This window comes from Amyelois transitella, chromosome 10, assembly GCF_032362555.1.
Source record: "Amyelois transitella isolate CPQ chromosome 10, ilAmyTran1.1, whole genome shotgun sequence".
Classification (NCBI taxonomy): domain Eukaryota; kingdom Metazoa; phylum Arthropoda; class Insecta; order Lepidoptera; family Pyralidae; genus Amyelois; species Amyelois transitella.
The window spans coordinates 9,125,091-9,147,168 of NC_083513.1; the positions used below are offsets into that span (position 1 = coordinate 9,125,091).

The 22,078-nt window shown below is 35.1% G+C and overlaps 1 protein-coding gene across 1 annotated transcript in view; it reads left to right on the forward strand.

Annotated features, from left to right (window-relative positions):
• The window catches only part of LOC106133074 (C3 and PZP-like alpha-2-macroglobulin domain-containing protein 8), a 97,082-nt gene that overhangs the window by 73,047 nt on the left and 1,957 nt on the right, over positions 1-22,078 (forward strand). Inside the window, exons 11-25 of the mRNA XM_060946334.1 lie at positions 2,159-2,298; positions 4,345-4,536; positions 6,755-6,983; positions 10,574-10,724; positions 14,815-14,973; positions 16,137-16,334; positions 16,869-17,094; positions 17,609-17,897; positions 18,032-18,430; positions 18,506-18,615; positions 18,753-18,898; positions 19,326-19,518; positions 20,126-20,282; positions 20,846-20,997; positions 21,546-21,705. Of these exons, the coding sequence (XP_060802317.1) occupies positions 2,159-2,298; positions 4,345-4,536; positions 6,755-6,983; positions 10,574-10,724; positions 14,815-14,973; positions 16,137-16,334; positions 16,869-17,094; positions 17,609-17,897; positions 18,032-18,430; positions 18,506-18,615; positions 18,753-18,898; positions 19,326-19,518; positions 20,126-20,282; positions 20,846-20,997; positions 21,546-21,705 (2,901 nt within the window). The remainder of the gene's footprint in view (positions 1-2,158; positions 2,299-4,344; positions 4,537-6,754; positions 6,984-10,573; positions 10,725-14,814; positions 14,974-16,136; positions 16,335-16,868; positions 17,095-17,608; positions 17,898-18,031; positions 18,431-18,505; positions 18,616-18,752; positions 18,899-19,325; positions 19,519-20,125; positions 20,283-20,845; positions 20,998-21,545; positions 21,706-22,078) is intronic.

Sequence of the window (22,078 nt, forward strand, 5' to 3'; positions counted from 1 at the left end):
TTTTCTTGTTTGCAGCCAATTGCTATTAAGACTCCTATCAAAATAGTGTGAGACGGATTTTTCTTTTGGTTGTATGTAGCGTCAGCAAATACAGCTTAGTCAAAATTAAACCAGAGGTGTGTAAGGGAATCATTCCCAACAGTACACTAATTAAGTTCAGTAAACGCTATTTCAATTTCACGCCCCACACAACACATAAATATAAACGTGAGTTAGATGCGATTTTCATTACTCTCTATATAACGAATATTTTGTTACACATATGTACATACATACATATGGTCACGTCAATATCCATTGCGGGGTAGACAGAGCCAACGGTCTTGAAAAGACTTATAGGCCACGTTCGGCTGTTCGGCTTAATGATATTATTGAAGCCCATCGCCTAATAGAGTGATCTCAATATAAAAAAAATTACATTTTATGAAATCCATGGGAAATATTTGGAGTGGTCCTATTCTTTTTTCTATTGGTGCCGGAAACTACACCACCACTAATAACTTTAGAACTGATTTTGATGAAATTTAATACATACCAATAGAAGTCCATGCACAAAGACCATGACACAAAGAACACGACTAATATTATGAAGTTCAAAATTTACCTTGACACATACCCATTTTTTTACTACGTAAATACAATATAACGCGTTATTATTATATTGGCACATTCCACCTTCATAAAACTAAAAAGCCTAACTTAACGAATAAGCATATAAAATAGAAATAACGTTGGCTTTAATCAGTGAATCTCTAATGAAAGCAATTCGTTGACGTTTAAAAGGTGCAATTAAGACCGCCTGTAATTTTGACGATTTCGTCCGAAATCTGCGTTATTCCTCTTGGAACCGTAGATTACTAGCGCTTTGTTTATTATTGGTTTAATTTGTCACATTGCCAACATTTATTGCTTTCATATAAACAGTCCAATATGTAAATTATTAACAATTACATATATACATAAACATAATCACGTCTATATCCCTTTCTAGGAGGCCGCAATCAGCTGTTTGGCTTTATGATGGAATTGATATTCAAATGGTGACATGTAGCTAACCGATCGCCTACAAGAACAATCTTAAGTTTATTATCAATTATAAATACATACATACATACATAAAATCACGCCTTTTTCCCCATTATCAATGAATTATTTTAAAATAAATCTAGTGCGAAGGTTCCCAATAAACTGGCAGAGTTGCCACGCCATTGCAATCCTTTGCACCAAATACGTACGAAAGCAGGATTCACCATTGTTTGTTAACTAAAAATACGAAAACAGACTTTAAACCAGAATAATTTTTCTTATGTTTATTCCAGATACATTTTATGTAACTATAAAGTGGGTTAAAATTATAGTAAATCTTTGCATAAGATTTTAATAACGTACATATTTTTATAAGATTATAGAGACCTGTAATTTTATTTACAGTTATCAAATAAAAGCATTTCTCTCAAACCGTATATAGGATATCTGTCACTTTTCATTTTATTTTTTTTATTTATATCTGTTCAAAAAAACCTGAGAACAAAGGGAATATACTAATATGAGCCCCAAGGCTTGTTTTACGCCAACGATCGTGTAAAAGGGAAATTTGAATGGCTTATTTTAGTCTGCAATTCATTAGCTGAAAAAACATTTCAATCTGTGCTCTTTTGAAAAAGCGAGCCAATTTGCGTTAACATATTTTTCATTTATTTTTTATGCTTTCAAAATCTGTTTGGAATTTGAACAATTTCTGTCAGTTGAATTTTGTCGATGGGTAATTTCTTATACGATATTATTGGGGATCATTTATAATGTTCCCTTCGACTTCTTAGTCTCTATTCTGACCTCCGCGACGTTGCTTTCGTTAAACTAATCCAGTATCGACTATCTTTAGTTGATTATACAAGTATTCTCAAAAGCTTTTGTGTATAGTCTTCTCCATCTTTATTCACTTTCGTCACTTTTAAAAGCACAATATTGATAATAATTATCCTACTAATATTATACATGCGAAAGTTTGTATATCAGTACGGATGTTTGTTACTCTTTCACGCAAAAACTACTGAACCGATTACGATGGTCCTCTAGTTATTGATATAAAGCAAAATATATAGGTATAAATAATTACTTATTTAAAACTAATTATTTATCCCAGTCATTTCATTATCAGGTCGCGGTAGCGGTGGAAGAACGCCGATGGTGGTACCCTCGTGCCACGCTGCAGTTGCGAGTGTTAGCGCCACCCGACTCTGTCATGTGCCTGATTGGCGCTCGGTCGCCGCCTGACGCACGCTTCGACCCACACCAGACGTAAGAGAATTAACAGACAAATTGTATAGATAGGTCGTTATGTGCGTTGCTGTCTTGTGTCTGATCGGCGCTCGATTTCACTTGACACGCGCTTCGGCTCCCACCAGATGTAAGTAGATTAATAAAAATTACAACATTAGTTAAAAAGGAAGTGTCAAAACTTCTGATATGAGTATTAGCACCACCTGTCTATGATGCGCCTGATTGGCGCTCAGGGTTAAAAAGTATACTGAATTCTTATATATTATAATGGTTGGTAATTTTTATACTCAGTAATGAACGGAAATGCAAAAGCGAAATGAATCGTGTACACAACAACCAAATGAGTAGTAATTTAAAACAACAGCATTCAACCGATGTAATGGCAATCCATAAATTAATCCCGAACATGTCGATACAGAAAATTAATCTGATACCGAAACCTGTTCGTTCAGTTCATGACAATGACGTGCCTATCATAAATCATACTGGTAACTTACATGCAGCTGCGTTGTTTTCGGTGGTGTAAGGTTATGACTATATCATATATTCCAGTGGTATCGTATTTATTTATCTAAAATACGAATAGCACAAGGATAATATATTAGGGATCAAATATTTACAAATCCGCTTGTTGTTAGGCAGAAGGCCGATTACTAAGACAGTTTTTATTTTAATCTTCATAGGAAAATTGTTCTATTAATATCGTCTCGGCCCTTGAAGTACCTAGCAAGTGAGAGATGTACCAAGTCTCTGCTTATATCTTCGTGAAATAGGCGTGATTTTATGTCAGATGTATGGCCCTATAAAGTCATGTTCTAAATACCTCAAAACTTCCCCTTCTTCACAAGTTAAACGCTACATTTATCATCATCCCGTGACCTTAAAAAAGTAGTCTGACATACTCTTAATATTTCCCTAGTCTTGAACTTCTGTTTCAAGTTATTTTTAAACAAACATTGATGATTCTCTTATATATTACCAGCAGCTATAAAAATAAAACCATTCTTCGCGCAGAAACAAAAGTTAGCATAATGTGAGTCATAAAGTATGTGACGTCTACGCTGAGAAGACTTTAAATTTCACAAAGCGCAGTGTTCCAAATCCTTCAGTCGAGATGACAATAGCAACCTAGATATGTGTCATTACTGTAACACGATTCATCTTATATCGGAAACTCACGGGCGTAAATAGCATGCGGGATCGATACACAATTTTCACTTTAAACACAAACTTATTTACCAACATAATGATCACGCCACTTTTTCGAAGGGGTAGGCAGAGACTAGACCTTTTCATCTACTTCGATCCCTGCATACTTTATCAACATTCTTTTTTTTCATGAAAGATAATTTTTTCATAAAAATAGTGATTTAAGAAACACCAAAATAGTAAATATATTATGAACTAAGTGTAAATGCATTTCTGCATCCATGTTATTCAGGAAAGACCAGTCGGCCAGTGATTTAAAATTCAAAATAAAGAAAACACGTAAGAGTAACGATCGAGTACCAAAATACTTCTTTCTCGAAAACTGCTAGCGTTTGAAAATGCAATCCCGTTCTCTATATTTCACAATGTCACCATCCGAGCTAAGAATATGTCAAAGCCGCTAGATGATCGATTCATCTTTCAGTCGGTTTGCTAGTGAAATTCAGTGGAAATATTCGCTGGGTTTCCGACTGTCTGTGAGGACTCATGTGGAAATTTAGTAGCTTGTGTAATTCCTTTTGCATAAACACGAAAACATTGCTATAAATTCTAACTAGATAATTTATGAACACGCTGCAGTGAGGCTTCTGCTTTTTCTTGTACACTTGCGTTCGTGAGTAGTATAGTAACTTTAATTTTAATTTGGCACCCAACGAAAATTTATCAATATTTTGTCTAATAAAGTTTAATATTATTTTGGTAAAGTCGTTTGGCTTTGACGACAACACCTTCTCTTACTTTTGTATCGAAAAATATAAAAAGTCCTATCGCTTAATCGCCGTAAACTGAAAAATTTTCGTACACAGAGAGTTATAAAAATGTAAGAAAAAGCTAAGAATCCTCTTATTTCGACAGCCCGGACGAGCACGAAACTCAGCCAGGGCCAGAGTTCGTCTCAGCCGGAGTTTCCCTCTTCGTTGGAGGGGGGGCCTGCGGTGGTGGGGTGCTGTACCGACAGCGGACTGCCCCGGCCCCCCACTCTCCGGCGCATCTAGTGCCCCCAGCTAACCACGATCGGCTTTGGATGTGGAAGTGTTTTAATTATACGTAAGTACATTTTTTTTTATGGACCTATCCTTTTTGCTGCCTGAAGGGCTTTGCAAAGTCACCGGGCTTTTACGTAAGTACATTCACGGTAGCTTTACTCTTTTAACTGATATATAGGTTCAGTAAAAGACATCTGCATACTCGTATTACGAGGAAAGCATCCCATTGGCTAAGTCTAGTGATCTACTTCTACACCTCTTTTATTTTTAATAGCATTTTTTTTATTGCTACGTTCACCCATGTTTTGCCTACGCTTTTGTTTTGGGCTTCATCTATACAACATTATGATTTTATGGATATTATTAAAAGCCTATTAGTCGTTCGCCATATAAATATCGTTCAACAGTGCACAGCTTTTAAACTTAAGAAATAGTAGGTAATTAAAGTGTCGATAACACTACTAACAAACTAATTCACAAAGACAATGAAAACTTAAAACTTGTCGCAAATATTAAATATGCAAGATTATATTGTGGTAAATCAGGAAGTGGGCTCCAATAAATCGCTGGTCTGCCGAGTCATCCGTCGCGAGTTACAGAGTGACAAATGGCTTTCCCAGATAGTGGGCGGTCAGTTGTCGTTTACTGTATAAGTAAAACTGTATATTTGCTGTGAACTGTACACAAATGGCCGCTTTTTCTCAAACTTGGAGATATTTTTTAATTTATTAACTTGGTAGTATTAACTAGAGTATGCCCGCGTCCCCGGATTCTTTGATTTCTTTTATCTTTTAGTTCTTTTATTTCTTTTATTAATTTTATTTCTTTTTTTTCTTTCTTTTCTTTTATTTGATTGTCTTTTACAATCTACACGGGGAGAGAAGCAGCTGGAGCACACAATTGTTTTTGTAAGCACCGTATCTATTCACGATTTTAGGCGTACTCAATTACGGTTGCAGTCGGTAGATAAATCAACTATGCATTACCGTAGTCTTATTAACGGGTGTGCTGTGCATACGACCATGTGTACTGAATGTGTGTGTCAAATTTATCATCATAACTCATGGGCGTACACTGAATGATTTACTGCGGGTAGAGATAAAGTTATTTTTGCTTCATTTTGACGGCCTCTGTGGCGCAGCGGTGGTACGCTTGTCTGTGACACCGGAGGTCCCGGGTTCGAATCCCGGCCGGGGTATGATGAGAAAAGAATTACATATTTCCGATTGGCCTGGGTTTGGATGTTTATCTATATAAGTATTTATTATTATTATAAAATATAGTATCGTTGAGTTAGTATCTCGTAACACAAGTCTCGAACTTACTTCGAGACTAATTCAATCTGTGTAATTTGTCCCGTATATATTTATTTATTATTTATTTTGCAGGGACATAACAGGTGTCCGAGTTTTGGACTATATTAAAATGGAAATGAGTAATTTTCCGAAAGTAAAATAAGTAACTTTAGCCAATTTAAAAAAAAGACTATGCTAACTAATATTCCTCGTCTAGATTGAAGCAATATTTCGTTTTATATTTATTATATCAGCCGGCAAGCTTGTTACAGTATGTTAATTGACCTGCATAATGAAACGGGTTATCGGGAAACAACAGGAACTAATTTGATTGAGTATGAAAGTTAAATTGACGTCATCATCATTTTAATAGGCTTTCAGGTCTGAAGAATGAGTTTTTACTAGTAAAGTTTCGTAATAACGAATTTCGATTTAAAGCTGAGATAATAATAAGAATACAAATATTTTATAAGTAAAAGGTAAATGACTCGTAATTCAACTAATAATCTGGATTTTACGAAACATATTTCAATGAAGGCGCAGCGACGATCGAAAAATTAATTCTATTTGTATAGATAAATCATATGTTTTAAATAGCTCACCTCCTTTGCATTTATACGAGTATGTATTGAAATACTTATTAGTAACGAGTTACTGGCTAGTCATAAAGGAAAAAAAAATAACACAAAGAAATAAAATTTAAAAAAAACGTATTTTTCGCGGGAAACTAAATGTCATGTTGGTATTTAATAATCATAATTATCTACATACCTACGTATTTATTATCAAGTACATACTATATGAATAATACTTTTGCATTATTTTTTCCATACATGTGTTGTTTTTATGATTGGAGTTTCGAATTGGCAAAAATTGAATTGGAATTGGAATCGTAAATTATTATTGAAACCGTTGCCGTAATTTAACACAATTCGACTGAAAAAAAGGAATACAATTATTGATAGTTTAATATTTATCCAACAGGTCACAACTCTCCACCGATGGAGTTACCATCTCCGCTCCTTCCGAAGCCGGTCGCTGGTCACTCTGGGCTCTCTCTCTTTCCAACCGTGGTTTAAGATTCTCTTCTCCTAAGAGCATCAACGTGTTCCGACCGATACAGCTGGACTTCTCACTGCCACCGGTGTTAAAGGTCGGGGAGACTGTAGAAGTCGATGTGAAGATCACGAATAATATCAACAACTGTATGGATGTGAGTATTTGCTGTTTTTTTTTTATTCTTTTGAGGGATTGACGAAAATTAAGATTTTGCGTGTAGCGACTGCTATCAAAGTGATTCTTGTGTTGTGATACTTTGAATACATATGTTTTTTCTAAATTGATTTCCACTTCAATATACAAACTTATATTTTTCTATCTCTTTAGTTTAAAAATGATAGCAAGAGAGAGATAATAAGACTATACCTTGTCAATGGTCGTGAATAAGGTCACCTTATGAAGTACACAAAAACAACTGCCTATATGTTTTTTGTGCGTAATTAATCATTACCGTAAAACAACTCTTTAATGTAACCGACCAAGAAATGATTGTCAAATGTTTTCAAATTGTATACGAAAAATAAATCTAAATTACCAATATATATATTTTCCATTTATTTTTTATGCAAAACCAACATCACCACAAGCAAATTTAATCTTCGTCTTTATAATAGTGCACATTTTCAATTTCCCTCATAATATCCTATCTAGATGATCAGATCTTTTGTGCAAGACTCGGCGCAAACTTCAACTCCGTTGGCACAGTTATCCACTTCCTTAGTTAAGTTGAGACTGCGCTAGAAAATAAAATGATATGGTTATTGCTTAATTAAAAATGGATGATGATAGAAGTGGATGAAGCGAAAGATAATGCAGAGATCGTGACGAGTAGAAAGTCGTAGTATCTGCCTACCCCTCCGGCAAGAACATGCGTCTTTGCCCGAGGGATAGGCAGATACTTAGAAAGTTATTAAGAAAGTTATGCAACTTTATGTATAGAATAAGCAGTGTTTAGGTTCTCGCAAATGCGCGCCTCGCGGCGTGCGGTCTGACACGAAGTTGAAGCGCTTAAACTGGGATAGATTGCCTAATACCCCCATTTGCCGGGATTCCACGGGATCCGCTGGAATCCCTAATCGGCATTCGAAGGGCGCCGCCGATCGCAAACAAATCGCTGTCACATATGTGGCGACAAATTTTGGACAAAGTTTGTGATATCTAGATGATATTATGCAGATATATGAATATCAATCTCAGTTTTCGACACAAGTTTTGGCATTGCTATCTTGGAAAAAGGTATAACTGAATAATAAGTTATATTTGAACGATTTATCTATTGATATAAAAAAAATCTTAGCCTTTTAGGAAATGTGGTGTTCTTTATTATAAGATACCTACTAATAGGTATTAATATACCAACATGAAATACATATAGCACAAAAAATTTTCATGTTACTACCGGAAAACGTTTTAAGTGTCACTCGGAAGATTAAAATATTATTTCTAGTCTTATTGGTTTTCATACTTATAATTTGGATGCTACCTTAAATTATTATGAGAGAGTAGACACATTAACTATAGTTTCAAATAAATCATCAAAAATAAAAAAGCGAAACTTATCATTTTCTTCTTTTTCTTATGATGCAATAAAGAGTCTATCTTTTTTCTATTTAATTCCGAAGTAATAGATAAAAGCGAGTCGATGTTACTGTATTAAAATTTCAGATACCAACAAAAGGGAATAATAAATTATTATACTACAAATCTCTCTTCGGATATTGGGTCATAGCCAGAGGAAAATTCGGGGCTATAATTGTGCCCTTCCTTATTGGCACAAATATCTGTTAAGTCAACACTCAGATCACCTCGAATTTGTAGGGTAGCCATTGTTTCCCGAAATTTCGGGAGAATAATTTATGACTTTTACAAGTTGGTGAATAAACTATGCGAGTTGAAGGTTCGTTGTGACTTCTGAGGAAATGTTTTACTATTTTATGCGGGATTTCGGTAACTTTGATTGTTTAAATTTGTAAAGCTACATTTTATCGACTTTAGATGTCTATTGTCTATAATGTACTATAAGTATATTTTGTTTTTGTAATAGTAAGCCGTTCGCCGAAGGAAGTCAAGTGACCTTTTCGTTAGTTTCACTTGTCCCATTGGGCTGTTATTCTTAGATAATTATGTTCCCTAACAAAAAATTTATGTTACCAACTTGAAATTTTTTGACATCTACCTACTAATAATTTTGTCTTTCAATTTTTTTGCACACAAAGTTTCCACTTCTCTGTGGAAAATATTCAAAGCTTTGTCCCATATAATATATTTTAAGTCGCCTAATTTACAGAAAAAATGATAAACTTACAAAAATATTCAACAACTTACCTATTTATTCTACTTGTATCAACGACCTGTCCCACGGAGGGCGAAAAGTGTGGTATCATCACTGAGATAAGGCTCGCCGTATTAACTTAATACCCCCGAGAACTGACCTTCACTTCGACGTTGAAATACCCAACAGAATATGTTACCAATGTCGCTATTCTGTTATGAGCGCCCACCTAACTTGAACTAACATTGACAGCCGGCTAAACAAGTTTATTAACTTGTTTGTTTCGGTAATTTCTCCGGAGATTACCTTTAACAAGTTTTCACTTCTGACAATGTACGGAATAAATTAGATAAACAAATATGTATGTATTAACTTTTCTTATTAATTATAATCAAGTATATTTATTCTATAGCTGAGCGTTGGCTTTCAGTATTTTCAAGACTGTTGGCTCTGTCTACCCCGCAGTGGATATAGACGTGATTATTTGTATGTAGGTTATCTCTTTATTTGAATGACATACGTCTTCACTTTTTGTTGCTAGTGCAAAAACGAGGATTTTAAATTTATAAAGCACAGTCCTTTTAAGCGCTAGCAACCTGTCACTTTTTGAATCTCAATTCCATAATTAAGCCATACAGCTGAACATGGCTCTTCAGTCTTTTCAAGACAAGTGCTTCTGTCTACTCCGTAAGGAATAAAGACGTGATTATATATGTTTATATATAGAGGTCCCATAATAATGGCGTTAAGCTTGATGAAATTCCAAAACAGTGAGAGTCTCTTGATCAAATGTTTGCACCGGACGGTAAGACAATTCAATTTTAAATTTGGCTCGTAGCCAGGAACTACTTTCATAGATATTAACATTACTAAAAAGTAACTTCATTCGTTTGGCTTTCTGAGGTCCAATCTCCCTAGGATTTTTAATAAATTTTTAAAACTAATGCATTATTTCAATGTGCAACCTAAAGTTTAATATACATAAATTTTATTTACGCTTCTTCAGCAGCACGGAAAGCGGAGACTACATATTCACACTTGTCACAATGCCTGTATACTTTTGCTTAATCTCTATAAGAGGAAATGTTAAATGTTGTGCCGTGTGGCTCCCGGCACCAATACAAAAAAGAATAGGACCACTCCAAATCTTTCCCATGGATGTCGTAAAAGGCGACTAAGGGATAGGCTTACAAACTTGGGATTCTTTTTTAAGCGATGGGCTAGCAACCTGTCACTAGTTGAATCTCAATTCTATCATTAAGCCAAATAGCTGAACGTGGCCATTCAGTCTTTTCAAGACTGTTGGCTCTGTCTACCCCGCAAGGGATATAGACGTGAACATATGTATGTATGTTCTTCACCAGCAAGTAAAGCGGAGACTACATCTTCACACTTGTCACAATCCCTGTATACTTTTGCTTAATTTCTACCAGAGGAAATGTTAATGTAAACCTATCATTATTTGATCACAGGTGACCGCCCTTCTCGCCCTAAGTGCTGGTGCGGCATTCGCCAGCACCGGTGCCCTCTACGTCACTGAAAGACTAAGACTTGGCCCACGAGGCGGTACCCAGCTGGTTGTCAGGGTCGCTGTCAACACCCCTGGCAGGAAGAATATTACCGGTGAGATAACTATTGATAACTTTTTTAATAATAAATAAATATAAATATAGACAGGATACATTACACATATTGAGTTAGCCTCGAAGTAAGTTCGAGACTTGTGTTACGAAATACTAACTCAAAATTACTATATTTTATAATAAATACTTATATACATAAACATCCAAGACCCAGGCCAATCAGAAAAAGGTCTTTTCTCATCATGCCCTGGCTGCGATTCGAATTCGGGACCTCCGGTGTCACAGACAAGCGTACTATCGCTGCGCCACAGAGGTTTCTAAGAGTTTAAGGCCATGTCCAACATATTTGATATTTTCTGTAGTTATGAGGCAATTAGAGAGTAAGATTTGGTTGTGAGATTATAGGTACACCATGTAACTGAAAGGTTAGGGCGAGTTCATCAAACCGCTTGTTAATAATTCGAAATATTTGGCAGTGGTTATTTGAACCACTGAACGTGCCCTATCAGTCTTTTCAAGACGGTTGGCTCTGTCTACCCCTTGGGATATAGACGTGATTATATGTATGTTGTTAATGTTTGTTTCATAATGAATGGATTAACATTTTTCTCCTGAGTGCATTGAAAAGAGTTTGAATAATATTAATTTCCTCATCAACCGTGTTTAAAATTCGGTCGAGTACATTTTTTGAATTACTTAAAAAGTAGCTGAACAACGAGTTTCTTAATTAAGCTTAAGACGGAAAGTCGCAAAAAAAACCTTTTCTTCATAATCCGTAGAGCAAAATGTTTTAATGAAGCCAGCAGAGCGATCTTTTCCGTAGCTGTTTCGACATAATTGGAGAATTAAGGATACCTTAACTTTGAGGGGTAACAAGTGGAATCTTATAAAAATGGTGATTACACATATTCATGAATAATTTATGTTATAAAGGATTGAAAAATCATAAGAATAAAAATATCGGTGTCCTATGAAGAGTTTTATTTTAAGGAATAAATTATCAATGACACGTTAATGATATGAGGTTATTAACGTGTCATTGATAATTTATTCCGTTAGTAGTAGTTAGTAAAGAAAAACATCGTAAGGAAAATGATACCAAATGTATGTAATAGTGTGTTTGTCCCGTGTAAAAAAAAACTGTATAAAAAATCCTAACGTAATATTTGCACCGTAAAACTATAGGAAGACCTTATCTTCCGCTTGTTTTATGAAATTATATGATACAGACAAGAGGTTTGATTAAATAGCAAAGCCATTTTGAAGAACTATTGTCCCTTTTATGTCCATCGAAGCATAATTAAACACTAACTCTTCGAAGAATAACAAAATTTTATACGGGCACGTGTTCTCTCCAAACAACATGAACGTACTACAAGATGTTCTTGTTCTCCGTAGCGCAAATCCTCATAAAATTGAGTACTCTCTCCTATTTTGTTCGGAATTTCATTCGAGTTTGTCTTGTCAACAATGCTGTGTCAACAGCGTCGGAAACTTTATTCCATTTACTGATACAAAGTTCATAATGAGGTTATCGGACTTTGTTGTTTCTACCTAAATTTGGGTGTCAATATCATCTTTTTGAATATAATAGGGATATTACCCAAAGAAAACATAAAATTTTTATAGCTTATTTGAAGTATCGTAGACAACAAAGTTGCAAACGAATACTTTTGCATGATAAAAGAGTTTACAAAGATAATGTGTTAACTGTACTCAATTCCGAGACTGTACTACTATGGGAAAGATAAAATTTAACATATTTTATCTCTATAGACTAATAATATGAAGAAATTGTATTTTGTTTTATTGACTGAATTAATGTTGATCAACAATAGTTAAAATACCTATGACTGGTAAAAGTACAGTATTTTTATAGCCTGGGATTAAACAAACATATATATCAATAACGTCTTTAGCCTTTAATGGGTAGACAGAGCCAACAGTCTCGAAAATGTTGAAAACGATTACTCTGTACACACACTTTTTAATAGTTCCATGGAGATAGTATTGATTCGTAACATTGTTATTGTCCCTACTCGGCTCCTGTCACAAAGATTTAACGATGAAAACAGCCGCCATTTCTCGAACACCTGATAATAAACCATATAAAAGTTCAATTGCTTTCCAAGTGTTTCCTACGGTGCCAGTATATTCTATTACTGTGCCACGATAGTATTCTGGAGAGACTATTTGGATTCCACGCAAAAGATGGTTCAATTTATAAGATTAAATATTTTATATTCAACAATGTTGAAATTTAAACAATTTACTGTTGTTCAAAAACGTAGATTTTTTTAAGCACATTATACCTTCAGTTTTGGAACAACCTTATTTCGATAATATTCTACCTACCTATCGTATACTGATGAAAACTACGAGTTATGATGTGCAGATGAATGTTACTATTTCATGGTGAATAAGTTTTAACTATAAAACACCAAGACTACCAAAATTGAAGGCCTGAAGCCGTAATTAATAATTATAAATTAATAGAATATTAGTTCTCACAACCACTATTATTACTACAGTGTCAAATATCTTTACTAATGAAGATTTTAGCATTTACAACAATTCTAAAATCTTCGATGATACAGGTATAAAAATTGTTTTACTAAATTCCGCTTCCGTTTAACACGTTGTACCAAACAAAACTCGTACTGTCATAATCATAAAGAATAGAGATAAAAATGCTGCGTCAAGAGTTGAAAGGAGGACTGGGAATAAAGTAATTTTATGTTGGTCTGCATTACGACGCAATTCATGAGTGTCGATGACATAAAACTGAAACTGGGTTGGATTCAGAATATTTGATTTATTCAGAATCTGTTCCGATGAATATTCAAAGGTTTATTGCTTCTATCAATCAGCTTTTTTGTTTTGTATTTATTTTGATAACTTTTTTGTAATCAAATTTGAAAATAATAAGACTTATGATCTTTCCATGAGATGTAGCTATCGTTATTATAGTTATTAGGAAACTAAGAATTCAGAGAGAACTAAGAATAATTTTACCTTATCTGATAACAAATATAATTCATACAATATTCTTGATAAGTTCACATCAAAGGCTGTTAGGTGATTTATATCAGAAAATCTGATATCAAAATGTAATATAACACCCACTCAACAAAAATAAATCTTGTTGGTTTTACTTTATGCGGGGGCAGATTTCGTGGATTACTTGAATTAATAGCAATCAGTCTCATGAGATTTCAAAGAGAGAGAGGATTTTGTTCTTATGGATTTTTTGACTTTTCAAATGTTATTTTTATTCCCTTATGTTTTAAGGTCTCGCAATTACTGAAAGTTCACGTTCCGCTGAATAGATTAATGATGGAATTGAGATTCAAATAGTGACAAGTTGCTAGCCCATTGCCCAAAGAAGTTAGTCACTTTCTCAAAACCCATGGGAAAGACATGAAATGGCCCTATTCTGAAATGCCGGAAACTATACGGCACAGTGAATTTGTGTCAATAGCAATATCTCCATATTAAACTTAAGAATATCATTCTTATATTTTTGATACATTTGTCGTTCATAAATCATTCTAAAGTAAAGTATCTAGATATGATACAAAACTTCTGCGGACAACTAACCAAGAGCCATTTATCACGTAGACGTTTTTCAAACTGAAACTTAAGTAGTGACCACGTACAATATTCTGTGTATCTCAAGTTTTTAATGTTTCCGAAATCGGAAGTTTTTTCGGGATAATTGATTTTCCATAAGTGTTTGCGTTAGAAGGATATTTGTATCATTATGTGTTTTTGGGACATTCTTTCAGTAATACTCCTATTTTATATAGATTTGGAGTAAGTACTTTTATTTTACTAAGTAAATGTCAAGAAATCTATATATTCGAAATTTCTTTCAGCTCTTATGATTAGTATGTGATCATTCTCGCTTGATACAATAATATATTACGCATTTTAGTTCCAACGTATTTTCTCGATCACAGTTATCGATAGGTAACTTGTATTCCCCGGCTTTATTGGATGCCTTCTTTTTTTCGTTATACTTCTTTTACATTACTAAATAAAGTCTAATAGTAAATGATGATAACAAGTGCGTCCTACAGTTTGTTATTTTAATGAATATGCGAAGGATTTTCTTTTTTTTTTTTCAGTGGAGGTGACCGGCTACAGTGCCGACAACTGTTCCGTGTCCTACACTTCTTTCAACAATGAAACTCTGGTTGGCTCTGTCATCAGATCTGCTAGTGTTCTTGTTCTGCCTGAAGGTCTACACAGGAGTGATACACAAAGCGCTTACTTTTGTGCTAATGGTAAGTTTGTTTATTCTTAACTAGGTCTGCCGCTTGACTCTCAGATCAAACATTTTTAAAGCAAGCAGCAGAAGTACTTACCATTTTACGGGAAAGGGCTGTATTATTTATGTCCTCCTCAAACTGTGTGCGTCATTTCAGAAATATTGGCATGATAAATAAATAAGGAAAGAATTGAATTAAACTATTAAAATATAAAAGTTGGCATTAGAATTTGGCGTTATATTTTTTTATTGCGTATTTATTTGATAATGTTTCTAAAATCGACTACCTATCAACACTCCTTGGTAATTTAGGATGCTAAATCACTTTCAATGACTTCCACTGGAATAAGTGGAGTAGTATCTACTTTGCCTTTACCTACAAGCCTTCTTGTAAAAGACTTTTCACACTATATATATTACGCAGTACTATATATAAGAAAATAAAATAGTACTTGTAAGTATAACATATAATGTGTCGATGGTCATACGAACAAATAATGTAGCACATGATTTCTTTGTATGATCATATATTATCTATTTCAGAAACATTATACTAATGCCCATACGCCTGAAAATAATGAGTGAATGTTGTTACAATCTAGACGACCTCTAGACTCAATAAATTGGCTTAATCTTGATATCTCGAAATCTGAGACAAAAGGCAGCAATATCAATACAGACGAGCGAAACAATGAAAACGAGAGGGATCTTGTTTTTGTGAACAAGAGATTCTAAGAATATTTTTATCTTAAATCATTGTTTCGGCAACAAATAATGTTCTTAAAGGTTATTACAAAGTATTCTTATATTCTGTATCGTTTTTGATATTGATATTTTTTAAATATTTGTTGCGTCAGAAACAAAAGTGAAGAGATTTGGATAATGTTTCTTTTAGTTTATATCGAAGTGTCTTGTTTTGTAGTGAATAAATAAAAATGCTTCACCTACCTCATTATATTCGGTATATTCTTCTATTACTCCACTCGTTCCATCTATAATATTAGTGATGATGAGACTAACTAGCAACGCACAATCGATAGTACCGTTCGCAGATAGCTGAAATTTTATCGATATACACCTCGGGACGTTTAAAGCATTATTAGTAAAAGAATTCTTAAAATTTCCACAGTTAAAATATACATCAGCCTTGAATACTAGACTAGACTTATTACATTTCAGAGCATCTAGCAGTGTCAACTCGTGGCTCATGGGATTGGCAGTGGGTGGCGGCACCAAGGAACCGTGCTGGCTTAGTTCTGGAGTTACGGTCTCAGGGAGCCGCTCATGTCGCACTGTCCGATGTGAGGGAAGCCTCGGATGATATGTACAGAGTCGTGTTCGAGAGGAGCCGGGTGTGGATTGCTAAAGGGAAACACGGTGAGTACCTACTAGTTTTTCAATCGATCGTAGTAGTCCGTTTGGTAATTTCTTTAGTTTCTGGCATAAATCCTAAACTTGCATCGAGAATGTATTTGACAAAGTTTATGTAAATTCTAGCACGGGTTTCCTTTTGATTTGTTTTGGTCAATATCTAATCTTTGCATACAGATACGAAATCCAACAGGTTTTCCGAATATTGTTGTTGTGCGTAACAGTTGATTCATGAGGAAAACGCGGATTTTAAAGCCTCACATTTTTGCATGCCGTGCCGTGCCGCGTGGTTCCCGGAACTTTAGAGTAGGGCTACTAAAAGATAGGCTGATGAACTTTAGATTCTTCTTGTAAGAGATGGGCAACCTGACACAATTCGAATCTTAATTCCATCCAGCCAAACAGCTGAACGTGGCCTTTCAAGACTCTTGGCTCCGTCTTCCCCGCAAGGGATACAGACAGGATTATATGTATGTATGTACATTTTCGCACAGTGATGGTTTTACACAGATTTAAAGTACCCTATTTACCCCATTCCAGGTTACGACGTTCACCTAGCAAGTGCAGAACAAACGGAAGGCGACGAAGAATGTTCTGGAAGCGACAGTTGGTGCGCCTGGTGGGTTTGGTGGGAAGGTGGAAGATTGTCTGTGGGGAGAGGCGCCGCTCCTTCGGAAAGAAGACTCCTGGTGTGGCCTCTGACTGCTGAGATGAGGATAAAGTATGTGGGCTTCAGCGCGCTTTGGGGTGACAAGGCCGATTTCAGGTAATTTTACCAAAAAAAATTTATGGTTTTGATGGTAGTGAAAAAAGGCTGGTTGTTGAGAGTTGGTGTTTTGTAATTTAATGAATGCGAATATCAACACTTAAAGTTCTGAGAGATTGTAACAAAAGTAGAGAAAAACTGGTTAAATAAAAGAACTTCATTATTAAAACTGTATGTTATGTTACTACTCACATAATTCCGGGCCATGTGGTTCCCAGCACCAATAGAAAAAATAATAAAACTATTCCATCTCTTTTCCATTGATATCGTAAAAGGCGACTAAAGGATAGGCTTATAAACTTGTGATTCTTCTTTAAGGCGACGTGGTAGTAACCTGTCACTACATGAATCTCAATTCTACCAAACAACTGAACGTGACCTATCAGTCTTTCCAAGACTGTTGGCTCTTTCTTCCCCGCAAGGGATATAGACATGATTATATGTATGTACTTACATAATTTAGATGTCTTCGTCTTAATGTCTTAATCTTCAGCACACATGTATTATATTTCAGGATATGGAACTTCAACGAAGAGGCTGGCTTCTCACAAGTCCTCGAACTAGGTCTTCCTCACGGAGTAGTCCCTGGTTCCGCTAGCGGAACTCTCCTCGTATCTGGAGGTCTACATTTACCTCTGTACAGTCTACAAACAGACTCGACGGACCAATGGGCGGAGGTCTGGAGGGATTCTCAGTTGTCTGCCGCTTCGGCCAGTTTGGCACCGTTGCTGGCTTTGGAACATATTCCCCATTTGGTGGAAGAAGCCGAGAGGGAGAGGATATTGAAGAAGTTACCAGAACAGGTATTCATTCGATAAAATTGTTACTGCCTTATAAAACTCTATAACAAATAATAAAGACTACTTACCTTAGTTTCATAAGTATATTTTATTCTGATTAAGTATAAAGGTAACAAAAATCATCAATTTTATTTTAGGTTCAAGTACTTTTATCATTCCGCAAAAGTGACAACTCATTTAGTGACCATCCAGCCATGAGCAGTCATTTATCGACAATCAAAATTCTGGAAATTCTAACAAAAATACAATCTTACTATCCAGTCGATCCTGAATTACTCCAAAATATAAAGAAATGGATACAATTGAGACAAAACGATGATGGATCATTCACACCTTTAGCTGCTGATAAAGAAGTTGATTACTATCCAGTTGAGATGAAGAAAGCTAATGGAACTGAAAAAGAGGTTGATGTTAACGAATATTACTATTATGATAAAGATGGCAATATGACTGAAGAAGAAATAAAATGGGAAAGAACGGTGGAAGTGACTGCTGAAACTTTAGTTGCTTTGCTTGAAGTTGGGGTCGAAAATCAGGTAAGTAAGATTTTAATAAAATTTTATAATATTATGCAATTATAGGCAATATATTTGAAATATTGCTTTATTTAGGTGGATGCAGATATTGCAAAGAAAGCACAGACATATTTGGAGAAGAATTTACACAATTTGACATCACCAGCTGCTTTAGCCGCCGCCGTTTTAGGACTTGTTCTTGCAAGGTAAGGCCACTTTATTAAATTTCAACCGAGTAAAAAGATATTCTGGATATTTAACACAAGATAAGACCAAAAGCATGAAACAAGTTGGAGTACTTGTAAAAATAATACTAAAATTTGTCAATCTTTGCGCGTTATAGAAGTCCAATAGTGCCTGAAGCACTAGTGATTTTGAGAAATGCATCAACTACAGAAGAAGGAGAATTCGGCTGGCCTACACCGAGGAAGGACGCTGCTGATTGGCTTTTGGAAGAAACAACTCGAAATATTAAAACAACTTCTTATGGTTTGTTTATTTTTTTATAAAAGAAACTTAATAATTTAATTTGTCACTTGATCTCACTAATGACAATGACTCAGCCTACTACCAGCTGAACTAACAGATTTTTGTTTTATTCACAATTGCAATTTTTATACTTTCGTACTAATTTCATCTATTTTTATGTCTTCACACTTCTACCTCGACATTAACCTCCTCTTGCATGCAATCCATCACTTTCCAAATATTCTACCCCACAATATAAATGTTATTTTTCATTTACCATCATAATAATAACTCATATTCTTGCATGGATTGCTTTGCATTATTTCGTCATTACTAACTCTGTGTAGGCAGACATTTTTCTTTTTGCTTGCAATACCTTGCTTCTTTTTCATCACTCAACATCCATCAATGTTTTAATATTAAACATGTCTTCTATTTCTGTTTCCAGAAGCGGTAACAATGGAGCAATACGTAGCAGGTGTCAGAGTACTCTTAGCGGCTTGTGCTAGAGGCGCATTATCTGAAGGAGAAGCGGCCGCTAGATTCCTCTATTACAGAGCATCCACTTTACAAAGACACCCTAGTCTGGCATACAGTGCGACCAAAGCCGCGGCGCAATATGCTGCTTTGGCTCATGACAGGTAGGTAACGGGTTTTAAGCATGCTGGTGTGGAAATTTCTTCACCACATACGTAAGTCTTATGGCAGACGGTGCAACTGGAAACATGTAAATTTGAGAGAGATAAGGTTCCATGGAGGAAGTAAAGTTTGTCGACAATTGCATTGGTGACTTTATAATTCTTTATTTGAATTAATACTTTATAGCAGTGCACCAGACAACTTTTGAGGACGCCACACCCAAACATAACCCAAACACAACTACCAATAAATGATAGAAGTTATTTTTACAACAATGCCGAAACCACTTTTAGATTAGAACCACTCCATATATTTTCTATGGATGTCTTCAAAGGCGACTAAGTGGTGTGCTTGTAATCTAGGGATTCCTCTTGTAGACGATGGACTCCCAACCTGTTACTATATGAATTTCAATTCCATCGTGGATCCATACAGCTGAACGTGGTTCAGTCTTTTCAAGACTGTTGGTTCTGCCTTTCCCGAAAGGGATATAGACGTGACTACACGTATATATGTATGTACTATTGCCAAAATGATATGACTACGGACTAAGTCAATAACTAACAGTCTTGTACCTCACTTTTCATTATCAATCTTATTTGTTTCCAGGCACAGAGCTCTAACAGTGTCTCTAGCCACAGCTGGAATGGAGTTGACAGATACATTGGAGTTAAGAGCGCGGACTCCACCCAGACCGTTACAACTCCCTGGTTTACCAACGAAAGTGTTCGTGTATGCTACTGGAGCGGGGTGTGCTACTGTGCAGGTAAGTCATCTTGTTAGATATTAAAAAAAAACCGACACAAATTTCTGGTCTGACATTTTGTGACGGCGGCCTCCTTAGAACGAGTTCCATAAAACATGGAACTAAGAACACTTATTAATCAGGTGTGTTATTTCATATAAAAATACGACTACTACATCTCTTTCCTATGGATGACGTAAAAGGCGACTAAGGGATAGGTTTATAAATTTGAGATTATTATTTTAGGCGATGGGCCAGCAACCCGTCACTATTTGAATCTCAACTATATCTTTAAACCAAATGTACTACTATATTATCTACTTATGAAATAACATACATACATATACGTACATACAAGCAATCATGCCTTTATTCTTTGTGGGGTAGACAGCTCAGCGGGGTTCTGCTGTGACTGCTTGCTAGTTCGTTGCCTACAAGAAGAATACCAAAATTATAAGCCTATCCCTTAGTCGCCTTTTCAGATATCCATAGGAAAGAGATGCAGTAATGCTATTTTGTATGAGCCTTTTTTCACAGTTTATCACTAAATAACATATTTATATTATAATATCATTCAATCCCAGGGTACAATATCCTATTCCACCTACACTCCAAAGCCAGAGAATGCGCTGCTCAACATACAAGCGGCTATAATTGAGGAAATTAGACCAGAAAGGAGCAGCATCGAGGATTTACAAGGGAACTTGCCCACTTTGATCATCAAAACTTGCTTCAAGTAAGTAATTTACTTTTAATCGCCATTCCATATTATATTAAAATTGCGATGTCCATCAGGGGTTCATATTGTACCTATTTATATTTTTTAGTATATATGCTCCAATCTGTGAAATCTTTGCTTGCGCGATTTAGGTTTCTCACTTTGTAATTAATATTTAAACAATAATCTAGAACTTATTCTGGGACTAATATTATCTTTATGTATATTTTGTCCGGTTAAAACAATAAGTAAGTTAGACGATGAATTATATTTTTTTCAAGAAGATTTTTTAAATGGCTCGTTAATTTTTTTTACCTAAATTTAACTAAACTTCACTCAAACATACAGTTGTAGGTTTGGTTTTGAATTTAGTACATGCACATGTATATTCAATGGTAATTTATCATCTTTCGAGGAAACCAAATCTTTTTTTAGTAATATAAGAATGCACATTCAATGTAAAACAGGTGGACTTAATGCATTAAGGCATTCTCTGCCAGGTGAACCTTTGGACCAATCAGAGATTAATCTGTTTTTATTGACACATATTTTTTACGATATAACAGGTGGAAAGGCAAAGAACGATCAGGTATCTTGCGCCTCGAGTCATCTCTATTTTCCGGCTACGAACTACATTCAGTGAATCCTGTCGTTTTGGATGGAGCCACTTTTGCTGATCTTCATTATGGTTCCAGAGGGGAGTCCGTTTGGTTCGTGTTTGCTAATGTAAGTGCTATATAATATTTCTTACTTAGGTATCTTTCATTATCAGCCACATATTTTCCTACAACAATTAGGTTTTAGATTGGAGGATTATAGGATTGGATCAATTACCTTATTAATTTCTTATAGTACGAAAGTAATATTTAAACATCGAAAGGTTTAGGGGAAGAAGACAGAGTTGGATATAGTTTTAATGAAATGGACAATAAAAAATAGTAGCAGACTGCAAGACTAGTACGTAAAACACGAATCTTAAGTGAATTATGAGTTGCCTTAATTTTCTTTAAAAATCTATGGGAGACATGGTATATGCGTACTTTTCAACGCTGTCAAAACATCATGAAAGCTACGTGAAGTTTTTAAATAATTGTTACTC